The 10,707-nt window shown below is 64.0% G+C and overlaps 3 protein-coding genes across 3 annotated transcripts in view; 1 reads left to right on the forward strand and 2 right to left on the reverse strand.

The window, feature by feature from the left end:
- Window positions 1-1,032: 1,032 nt before the first annotated feature.
- F751_0504 (Phospholipase A(1) DAD1, chloroplastic) lies at window positions 1,033-3,237 on the forward strand (the record flags this gene model as incomplete). Its single annotated transcript, XM_011400071.1, has 5 exons — window positions 1,033-1,167; window positions 1,280-1,319; window positions 1,885-2,167; window positions 2,373-2,547; window positions 2,761-3,237. Coding segments are annotated over 5 exons (1,110 nt in total), but the record flags the coding sequence as incomplete, so codon positions are not given.
- A 2,201-nt stretch (window positions 3,238-5,438) lies between these two features.
- F751_0505 (mRNA 3'-end-processing protein rna-14) lies at window positions 5,439-9,146 on the reverse strand (the record flags this gene model as incomplete). The annotated part of the gene is made up of 9 exons (XM_011400072.1): window positions 5,439-5,598; window positions 5,964-6,225; window positions 6,497-6,530; window positions 6,786-7,033; window positions 7,219-7,555; window positions 8,006-8,206; window positions 8,451-8,576; window positions 8,729-8,866; window positions 8,985-9,146. 9 exons carry the CDS (start codon window positions 9,144-9,146, stop codon window positions 5,439-5,441), a joined length of 1,668 nt encoding a protein of 555 aa, XP_011398374.1.
- Window positions 9,147-9,468: 322 nt separating this feature from the next.
- F751_0506 (Scavenger receptor class B member 1) overlaps window positions 9,469-10,707 on the reverse strand; it is a gene marked incomplete at both ends in the record, with an annotated part of 3,692 nt that continues 2,453 nt past the window's right edge. Inside the window, 4 exons of the mRNA XM_011400073.1 lie at window positions 9,469-9,753; window positions 10,017-10,153; window positions 10,272-10,412; window positions 10,515-10,680. Coding sequence (XP_011398375.1) covers window positions 9,469-9,753; window positions 10,017-10,153; window positions 10,272-10,412; window positions 10,515-10,680 — 729 coding nt within the window. The remainder of the gene's footprint in view (window positions 9,754-10,016; window positions 10,154-10,271; window positions 10,413-10,514; window positions 10,681-10,707) is intronic.

Raw genomic sequence — 10,707 nt, forward strand, 5'->3', positions numbered from 1 at the left:
ATTCGAGGCCTGCCCGGGCGCAGACTCCGACTGCCGCATGCCAGGTGATGAGGCGATGCAAAAGTTGACGGGGTGCAAGGCAATTCTGCCTCCAGTCCTGTACAAGGCGCAAACTGTCAGGTTGGCAGTCCATGCCTGCTGGCCAGAACAGGAATATCTAGCTGAAGACCCTTCCTTCATACCCAACGTTCGCAGCTAGGGTCGCTGCAATGGCCATCACCCCCCCATCATTCTTCCTCGTCTACCTCGTCTTCATCCTTCACAGCCTGTTCAAATCCTACGCGTTCTTCAACTCCCAGCCCTACAACCTTTACCAGATTGGCAATCAGATCCTGCGACTGAATGTGCGTGGAGCAAGCTGTGTGCTGTGGCCACCGGCCACCCGAATGCGCCCTCACTGTCTGCTTTGCATGGATTCAAGCTCAAGTTTACGAATCCCCCCCCACCCCTTTGCAGACAAGGCTCAGGTCCCTGTTTGTCGTAGTCATCCTCCTCACCCTCATTGTGTACTCGTGCGTGGGGAAGGCTTGTTAGGGGGCCCAGTGTCCATGATGTCACATGGGCTGTGTCTGTGCAGCACTAGTTAAATACAGTCCTCCTTGATCATCGATTCCCCCCCCCTCAAATCTCCAATGCGCACAGCCTCATCGATTATGACACCTGTGGCAGCATCAATCTGGCTTCCCTCGGCTATCTTCCCATGCATGTAAGGATTACACTGGGCATGCTATTGGAGGCTTGTTGCATGGTCCATCAAGCCAGGAGCAATGGCAATGAGCCTGGGTGAACTCCATGTCCCTTGCAAGGCTCACCCATGCTTGGCCCCCTCCTTTCCCCCCTGGTCACACCAGATTGCAATGTCGGTCGTGGTGGTCGTGCAAGCGTACCATGCAACCCCCAAACGTCCCAGTGACGCCTCCATCCTCAGAGTGAGCAAGGGGATCCATGGTCCAGAGCGTCCCCGGGCTTAACCCATGCAGATTCAATTCTGCCAGTGCACATGGGGCCCACCCTTGAATCCCTATCAACACACAGGTGTGGCTCCAGGAGTTCTCGTGGACTGAGGGGTCCCTGGAGGCCAACAAGAAGGAGCGGAGCTCGTCCCTCCCTGCCAGCGCAGCCGGTCAGGCTCGTGAGCTGGATGCAGAGCCCATGTGGTGCTTTGAGGTGAGTCCAGTGGTGTTTGTGTGGGCAGCACCGTGAGCGGGTTGGCTGGGTGCTGGTAGGATGGCTTGTCGTGCGTCGCCCATCTTTCCTTCCTCATGCCCCTTGCCAACAGACGGCGATGAAGCTAAACTACTGGACATTCCTGTGCTATGGTATGTGCCCTTGCAGTACGGACGCTTGAGTTTGGGAGAACCCTGTCGCTTGGTCAGACCTGTCGGTTGTCATGTGAATCCACATGAAGTTTGTGCCTCCCTCATCTTCACCTCACTTCCAGACTACAAGGAGTTGAACTCCAAGGCAGCATACAATGTTGACACTGCGCTGTCCCTGTACGACCTGCACTCCTTCGAGATGCTTTGGGAGAAGAGCCTGGTGGGTGGAATGTCGCTTGACGAGCAGGAGGGCGTCGGGACACTGGCAGCGTTGATTGCGTGGTGTGGGGAGGAGGGGCGGGAACGTTGTCCGTCCCTTCTGGTCGCAGCCAGGCAGACCAGAACGACAGCCACACATGGGGTGTCTCTGTTGGTCCCGCTGCCCACCCCTCGACCTGCCCCCCTTGTCCAGGACACAAAGTGCCTCATAGGGTGGAGCGACCGCACCCTGGTGGTGGCATTCCGCGGCACTGCCAGCATAGCCAATGTTGCCTCTGACCTCCAGGTGCTCCCTCTGGTCTGTGAGATGTGGGTGTGGGTCAGGGCATCACTCACCCGCGACAAGCCAGCTGTGCAAGAGGCCCGCTCACGCGCCGCTGCCATGCACACCCCGAGCTCCCTCACGCCCACCCCTCGCAGGTGTGGCGCACCCCCTGGCCCAAGGCCCCCGGCCACAGAACACTGCTGGGGGCGCTGCGGGGCAGGGCCCGCGTGCACGCCGGCTTCCTGCAGGCGTACCGCGTGAATGGCTTTGATGCGCGCATCAAGGAGTGCATCGCCGGGGTGCTGGCTGGGCTCCAGCCAGACTGCGCCGGTCGGCCCATCAAGGTCTACGTCACTGGCCACAGGTGAGGTGCGGGGCAACTTTGGCTGCTCTGGGATCTGCCAGACCCTGTGCATGGCTGGAAGTGGGGGTGGGGCATCGCCGCCGGATGCACAGGGCCGATGGCCCTGCCAGGATGTGGCGAAATTCAAGGGTGCCTTGCACATTCGATGCCAGGCTCCATTGCCTTTGGCACCCTTCCTCCGGGCCCCCTTTCCACTGATTCACAGTCTCGGTGGGGCGCTGGCCACGCTGTGTGCGTACGACATTGCAGTCTGCGAGAGGCTGTCCGGGTCGGTGGACGTCAGCTGCTACACCTTTGGCGCGCCACGCACCGGAAACCATGTCTTTGCGGAGCTGTACACGCGTGCTGTGCCAGACACGTGGCACATCATCAACAACGATGTGGGGACTGGAGCTGCCAGCGTGTTTGTGGGGAGGGGGGTGATGCATTGCTCATGGGTGAAGCCAGCCCCCGAGGTCGCCCCTGCCACACCTCCACCCTGTGACCACTGAGGAGGGCGACGGGTCGCCTCGTGCTCTGGCCGCTGCTCATCCCCTGGCCGTCATCTCCCTACCAAGGCTGTACCTCCACTGCAACTCACCACAAACTCGCAGGATGCGGTGACCCGCAACGGCAAGTTCTTCATGCTGTACAAGCGGGCAGGCTTCCGCGTCCTCATCAACGCCCGAGGGGACTGCATCGTCAGGCCCAACTTTGTGGAGCAATTTGTGCACCGTGCCCCAGGAGGTGCGTGGTGTGGAGCTGTCAGTGTGGCCCCGGGGGTGACGAAAAATGTCTGTAGGCTCTATGCCCCTCCAGAAGTGGGACTGGTTGCTCGGCATGGGGCCCCCCATGTTCCAGGGACCTCCTGCTGTCGTGTCCCTAACATCCTGTCGTATGAGTCACGGGCTGTCCACAACTCCTCCACAGGAGGCAGCCTGGCTTCGCACTTCCTGACCTCGTACCAGAAGAGTCTGGTGGCCGTGCTTGCTGCCCAGTTTGGAAGGAAGTCGCTGGTCGGCGGCAAGCAGGCCGTGTTCATGCTCACCAGCACCGCAGGCAAGGCTTCATCATGTGAAAGGGGCGTTTAGAGGCTTCATATAATGTGTTTGCAGCTGCTCTGGTTCAAGCCAGCAGCACCAGCAAATATGTGAGAGCCGAGAGCACATGCTGGATCTGACACCCGGCTGGAGTGTTGATCCCAGCTGCCCTGTCCATTTGGCCTCTCTCAGGAACGTGTGCCGTGCTGAAGCAGGCGGGCCTGCGCTCCGAGGACCTCGAACGGCTGGAGTCTGAGGGTCTCAAGGACCCTTCCCTCGACGAATCGTGCTCTGAATGCTCCTGCATGGAACTGGTGGGCTGGTGTGGATGGACTGGGAGCATGTCGAGGCCGACGTGCCTGTCCAAATCCATGAGAAGACTGCCACATGTTTCATTCGATCCCTGGTGCAATGTCAATCGAGTGCATGGCAACCCTCAACTTGCCCTTATCACCGTCAATTACCCCTTCCCCCCATTCTCCCTCCATTCCACCTGCAGCACGTGCCTTCCCCGCTGCGGTGGTGGCAGGGCCCGCGCCGGGCGCGGCGGGTTGTCGCGCGCACTGGCCAGCCCGACTGCTCTGGTGGGGACGTGGAGGTTGGGGGCGGGGACGGCCTTGCCATCAAGCATGAGGTGCGGCTGAATGTGCGGCCCCCGCGCCAGGGGTCCATGGGCGGCCTCATGCGCTGGTCCAGCCTGCGCACCAAGCTGGGGCGCAGGTCTTCGTCCCAGGCCAGCACCCCGCCCGAGCCGCAGGAGGTAGGGGGGACGTGGGGTGGGTTGGGCGGATCGGTTGGGTGAGGGGGCGTCGGGAGGCAGCTGCAGGGGCCTTCCAAGTCCCTGCTGTGGCACTGTCCTCCACATTCAACATGATGAGACAAGATCATCTGGCCATCCCCACCTCGCGCCATGCAGAGCCCTGGGGCTGGGCTGGAGGCCACCTACTCAGGGCCCCTGGCACAGGTCCGAGAGGACCCCATGGACCTCTCGGTGGTGGGGGACCTCAGGCAGCGGTCGTTGATCGTGCTGGGGTCTCACCCAGCTAAGCAGCTCAGGCTGCGGGTGCCCCATGCAGGGCAATGACTGTCTTCCTACTCTTCAGTCTGCCAAAACGTTGTGTTGTCGACATTCTCTTGTCTACACCAATCCATACTCTACACCTTGGGATATGCGGATGAATACGAACTCAGATGTCTTTGGGACCATTTCTCATGGGTGGTTCCGTTTCAGGACCAACCAACTTTCTTGAGTTGTTTGACCCAGCTCCCTTATAGTTGTTGCACCTCTCCTTGCCCTCTCATCTCACAGCTTCCTTACGGTTTCTGATTTACATTTTTTGGCGCCTGCTGCTCCTTGTACATGGTGGTGAAAAGCAGTACGGAGGCCAATTCAGACTTCACTGGCATGTGTCACTGGCAATCCTCCATTTCATGCTTAGACCACAAATATTCACCCAGGGGCCTGTTCAAGCAAGCGGCGTGGACGTAGATGTCTACAGTCCACTGTCTTTCTTTGAATTCGCCATGCATGCCAAAGCTATAAGAGTATACACGATCTTGCATCATACCTCCCTTGCCTCCAACCGCTCAGTTCGCGCGCGCTCGTGTCGGCCGTGACAGCTGGGAGAAATCCGTTAAATTTTCCGAGAGTGCATCGGGGGAAATGTGCGTGCCATACTTGTGGCGAGAAAGTGTCGCACTACCTTCGCGTGCATGTTATAATCGGAAATTCTCGCCGCAAAATGTCCAAGTACGCTGTGGACTGGGAGGAGCTGGTGGCAGCCCTGAAGGGTGCTCCCAAGCACCAAATATTCCTGCCTTCCGTGGTCGGTCTGGCCATCGTGTTGCTGACTGTCATCGCATTCAGCGCCCTGACGTCCAAGAAAAAGTCCGCGCGGAAGGGTAAGGGGCCCAAGTCCCCCGCTGGCACAATTATTGTGGACGGCGTTCGGAGGAGCACTCGGTGAGAGAAGGGCGCCGCACCTGCTCATGATCGGGCCCTGGAGAAGCCCGCGAAGCCCTTGGAACATTTCAGGGATGTTAAATACGCCATCAATGCCAACCTGCCCTTCCCTTGTCCCCCAGGGCGCACCGTGCTCCCGTGAGTGACGACTTCCTGTCGCCCATCACAGCCAAGGTGTGGGTTGCTAGCTGGTAAAGGCAGCAAGTTCCAGTACAGTCTCATCACGGTGGCGTCCTTGCCTTCCTCTCTCCAACTTCGACCTGCATGGTCCAAATTCTAGCCCATTCCTTCATGAATTCACGCAGAAGACAGAGTCCAGGGGCGCCTCCACCCCGGCGGGCAGCGCCAGTGCCTCTCCCAGCCCACGCAAGCGTCCCAACAGGGCAGCTGCCGTTTCAGAGACCGCCGCTGCCACTCCGCGACGCAGCACACGGCGAAGCACACGCGAGCTGTGAGGGGCGGGCGGACGAGTGACTGAGCGGGCTGTCCCCCACCCCTTCCTCGCCCCCCTGACTGGTCTGTTGCCCAGGACCCCACAGACCATGCCTCACACACGACAGGCCTGACCGACCACATGACGTCTCTCATGCTCGACATGACCCTCACTGACCCTGCCGCCTTGCCTTGAAACAACTGGCATGCTATATACAGCGTCAGCAGGCAACCGGGCTCGTGGTCTTGCTGTGGCTGTGGCGCAGGCCCCATGCATCGGGGAGCAGAAACAGCTCGTCATGGCCGTGCCATTTTGCGGCGCATGCGGTAGACGTCCGCCCCCGCCGCGCCCCCCGCCGCGCCCCCCGCCGTGTGCCCGTACCCCTCCTCCTCCCCGCTGTCGCTGCCGTAGTCGGGCTTGCGCTTGGGCGCGGGCGGCTGCATGCCGGCCGGCACCGCGCCGCCGGGGCCGGCGGCGAACCCCGGCGCCGCGGGGTTGCCGTAGGCCTCCGCCTCGCGCTGCGCGCGCTGCCGCCGCCGCTCGCGCGCCGCCGCGAACTCGTGCGCGTCGATGCCGGCGGGTGAGTAATCGTTGGCCATGATCACGCTCAACACCTGGTCCACGTCGGGGGTGGGGCCGTCCACTGCAGAGGGGTCGATTCATTATTGGGGCTGGGGGTCTGCTGGTTACCCGTGAAGTGCATCGTTGACTCTTTGGGCACTCCCGATGCCCAGGAATGTGCGAAAGAGTGGTGCTCCAATGGAAAGAACAGGCCCTCCCCTTGCTGTGGAAGGAAGCACCACCTCGCAGGCTCCCCTTGGAACCCGGGCCCGGTCCACAGGCATGGGACAACCAAAGACAAAGAGAGCAGGAAAACACCCCCCCCCCCCCCCCCGGAAAAACTTGCCACTCACGTGCGTGGGCAGGCGGCAGGTCGCGGATGAATGCCTGGAGCTCGCGCGGCAGGCTCCGCGGACCCTCTGTCGCCCGGCTCGGCGAGGCGGGGCGGGGCGCGGGCGACGCCCTGTCGTGGCCGCGCGTGCGGGCCGCGCTTTCCCCTCCAAACGCGCCATGCCTCGTCCCCCGGGGAGGGACCCCGCCATCCTCGTCCGAGCTGTCGGCGTCGGAGGGCGCCGGGGCGGCGTCGCCGCCGTCGCGCTCGCCCAGCGCGGCGCGCCAGCTGGCGGCCGCGTCGGGGTGCACGGGCAGCAGGCCCAGCGCGCCGTACTTGAGCCCGGCCTCGGCCACCGCCTCGGCGGACGCGGGGCGCGGGGGTCCGAGCGCGGCCAGCGCGACGCGGCGCCGCTCCTCCACGCCGCGCAGCGTGCCCAGCGTGCCGGCCTCCGCCTCCAGCACCAGGTACGCGTCCCACAGCGGGCGGCCGCGCTCGGCAGGCATGGCGGGCAGCGCCCGCTCCAGCAGCGCCCGGGCGTTGGCCACGTCCCCCAGCCCTGCACCGGGGTCGCAGGGTTGTGTGGGCCGCGGGTTTTGTGGCGGGCGGGTGGGCGGCATGCGGTCGGCAAGATCGCCAGTGAAGGATGTTGAAATGTACTCCCGGGCCCCTCAACCCCTTGGCCACCATGTCCTTACCACCCCCCTCCCCCCCCGGGGGGCCCCGCCGTCCTAAAATCCTCACCTCTGAGGAAGGCAAGGTAGTGCAGGACGTACCCCGGCTCCGCCAGGTGTCGCTCCAGCCCCAGCTCCAGGATCTTGCGCGGCACGGTGTCCACCCCGCCCGCCGCCGCCCACTCCAGGTCGGCGCTGGCGGCAAAGGCCTGCCAGCCCAGGCCCTCCCAGCGCCGTGCGCGGAGGAAGGCCTTGCGCGCGGCGGTCAGGCTCTCCGCCCGCGCGCAGAAGCGCAGGTACTGCACCCAGGCCAGCGTCCCCTGGGCCTGGTCCAGGCCCAGCCCCTTGGTGTCGTTGTCACTTTCACCCGCCCCCGCCGCGTCGGGCCCCAGCCCCGCCACGGTTTCCTCGTGTACGGCGCGCGCGTCGTTCAGCGCGCCGCGCCGCTCGTGCGCCTCCGCGGCCGCCAGGTGCAGGGCCAGGGAGGGCGGCCCGGCCGCGCGCCGCGCGGCGTCCAGCACGGCCAGCGCCGCGGCCTCGCCGCCGCCGCCGCTGCCGCGCGCGTGCCAGGCCGCGTAGGCCAGCGCCAGGTCCGGGTGGGCGGGGTGCAGGGCCAGGGCCTGGTCGTGGGCCAGGCCCACGCGCGCGGCGAGCGTGGCCGGGTCCAACGCCTGCGGGTTGGACGCCTCCCAGGCCAGCCACTCGCGCGCGGCGGCCAGCGCGGCGGCCGCCACGCGCGGCCGCCGCGACCGCCCCGGCGGCGCGGGGAGCGCGTGGTGCGCCAGCCGCCCCGCCAGCGTCGCGCGCTGCGTGGAAAGCGCGCGCGCGGCCTGCCAGCGCGGGCGCCACTCGTCCACCGCACGCCGCCCCAGCGCCTTGTTGGCGCCCGCAAGCTCAAAGGCCTCGTAGGCGGCCCACAGCGCGTCCGAGGCGGGGCCGGGCACCAGGATGGCCTTCTGGAAGGCACGGCGCAGGGCCACCATCCGCGCGCTGTCCTCTTGCGAGGCGTCGGCGCCGCCGAACAGCGCCGCCAGCTCGGGCGAGCCGAGGCGTGGGGCCTGGGGTGTCAGAGGTGCGCCGAGACTTGGGTTGGGTCTTCGTGGTGGAGGGGGGCTTGAACCATGACCCCTTCCCACACCCGCGAGGCGACCAGTGCGTGGGAGCATCAGCCCCTCCATGAAGGCATTGTGCAGACTGGGGAACTGGGCAACCAGGCACTCAACGGGACCGCGTGATCCCAAGCCCCACTGACCACTCCAGTCATCTCTCCCAAGAACCAAACAAGACCAACAGCACCCCCACCTGCAGGAAGGCCACGTAGTCCTGCCAGATGGCGCCAGACCCCACGTCCTGGCCCAGGCGATCCAGGGTGTACTCGAAGGCCTGGCGCACCTCGCCCAGCCCGGCAGCGCCGCGCTTCTCGTTCACCTGGGTGGAGTTGGAAAAGGGGAATGGCGTTGTTGCAGAGGGGGGCAGGCGCTCCATCCATTCCCACGCCCCCAACTCTTTTGCGAGCTGTGAGCGATTACCAACAACCTGTCAGGCCACCAGCCGACATCCCTACACACCCACCCACGCACCCGACGGACGAGCTGGAGGTACGACCGCCACAGATCGGTGTTGGGGCACTGCAGCAGGCAGCGGCTGTACACCACTTTGGCGGCGTTGTTTCCGCCGTGGCCAACCTCGAACTCGGCAAAGTCCTTCCAGTACAGGGCCTGCGCCGAGTGTGGGGCGCCCGCGAATCGTCTGTGCCTGGCTCAGTGACATCGCTGTGAGATCCGCGAACATATCAAGATCCCTGCTGCCCTGATGGGTCCATCGTGCCACCCTTACCGCTGTTGGGAACTCTGCAAGCAAGGCCTCGTATGCTTCGCGCACTGCTGTGACATCCTTCTGTGTCTTGAGTTCATCTAAGAGATCGTCCCATGCATCCTGGTCGTATGGATCGGCCTGCACCCTGGCCCGCAAGGAGGTGGCACGGTCGCTCCCCCCCATCGCTGTCGACAGCAGGCTCCGCCACCAGCACAGGCTCTACAGCATCCACGCAGCACCCATTTTCGTCGTGTTACTGTACTGGGAAGCGAAGCACACAGGAGCTGTGCCCTGGCAGGGAGGATGCAGGGGCGCGATATGCACCACTTCCCGCCCCAGTGGGGCGCCCGTCGAATCGATTCTCTCTTGGCTCCAAATTTGGCCGGGCTTGGGCAACGGATCGTGATTGATTCGTACATACAATTGAGAATGAAACAAGGAGTTTTGAGCTCCCAGAACCATCAGGCACCCCTCCATAATGTACATCCGGCCACCCAACCTGCACTCATGGGCTGCCAGGAACCACCACAGGCTGGATCTCCTCTGGCCCTTGGTCCAGCAGAGGAACGGCTTCCATGTCCACCTCCCCCGTCGTCACGCGAGACGGCAGGGCGCCGGCCCTGGTCACCCCTGCCTCTTCTGGCGGCGTAAGGGTGGCGGCCAAGACCAGCAGTGCCGCGCCTGCCGTCGTCAGCGCCGCCACCAGGTGCCAGTGCCAGTGGTTGAGCAGGGCCCTGGCCTGATCAGCTCTCAGCAGGGGCTTGAAGAGTTGCATCTGCTCCTCGCTTGCCTGTGCATGCGTTGGGTGGTAGCTGGGGCTGTTTACTTGTCCGTGCTCTACCTTGTACACTGAGCTGCACGTGCAACATCACGCATGAAGGGAACTACATGAAGGCAGAGGACCCATCCCAACCACACGAAAGGTCGACTGGTCAGCCAGAAAATTCAGGTACCTCCGGACCCTGGCGCAGCTGCACCCCGGCATAATGCAGCCCCAGGCACTTGGTTTGAAAGCTACAATCTAGATGCCTCGATCGACCCATCCCCACTGACCTCTGATGCCTCGTCCGCCCAGAATATGGGCAGGTAGGTGGGTGTCACCCCGCCGTCGATCGGCTTCCACCTGGGCCCAAACCAGGAGCTGAGCTGGATCCTGCGGGCGCCCCGCACCGTGATCCCGGTGTGTGGTTCTACGGAGAGGAAAGGGTGAACAAGGGCTGTGGGCAATCTGTGCTGAGAAACCAGAGGCAGATTGCACATCTAACTAATGCCAATGGCAGCTCCTGACCACCAGGCCATGCAACCCACCGACGTCGAGGTGCAGCTTGTGGCGCGCAGGGTCGCACTTGAGGCCCACCACCCCCGCCGCCAGCGCCGGGTCGGCACCGCAGTAGTGTGGCATGGAGAGGAAGAGGGGCGGCCCCGTCTTTCCTGCCTGTCCCAGCGGCCCTGTGGGGATTATGGGGGAAGAGGAGGGTTGGAAACCACGGCTGGGGCAGATGCCGGAGCATCCCTGAGAGTGCATCATTCCTCCCCACGCAGTCAAATGACCCCAGAAGACACGCTTGCCCACCCCTCCAGCAACCCGCTGCCTGCCTGATGCCATGGGCCCGGTGATGTTCATCAGGCCCTGGATGTACTGGAAGTAGGTCGGGTTGATGTCGCCCTGGTGGGGGTCTGTGCGCAGCCGGATCAGGGGGACCCCGTGCAGACTCGTCTGCGGTGCGTGTGGAGTGGCGGGGAA

Source organism: Auxenochlorella protothecoides (genome assembly GCF_000733215.1).
Source record: "Auxenochlorella protothecoides strain 0710 unplaced genomic scaffold scaffold108, whole genome shotgun sequence".
Classification (NCBI taxonomy): Eukaryota; Viridiplantae; Chlorophyta; class Trebouxiophyceae; order Chlorellales; family Chlorellaceae; genus Auxenochlorella; species Auxenochlorella protothecoides.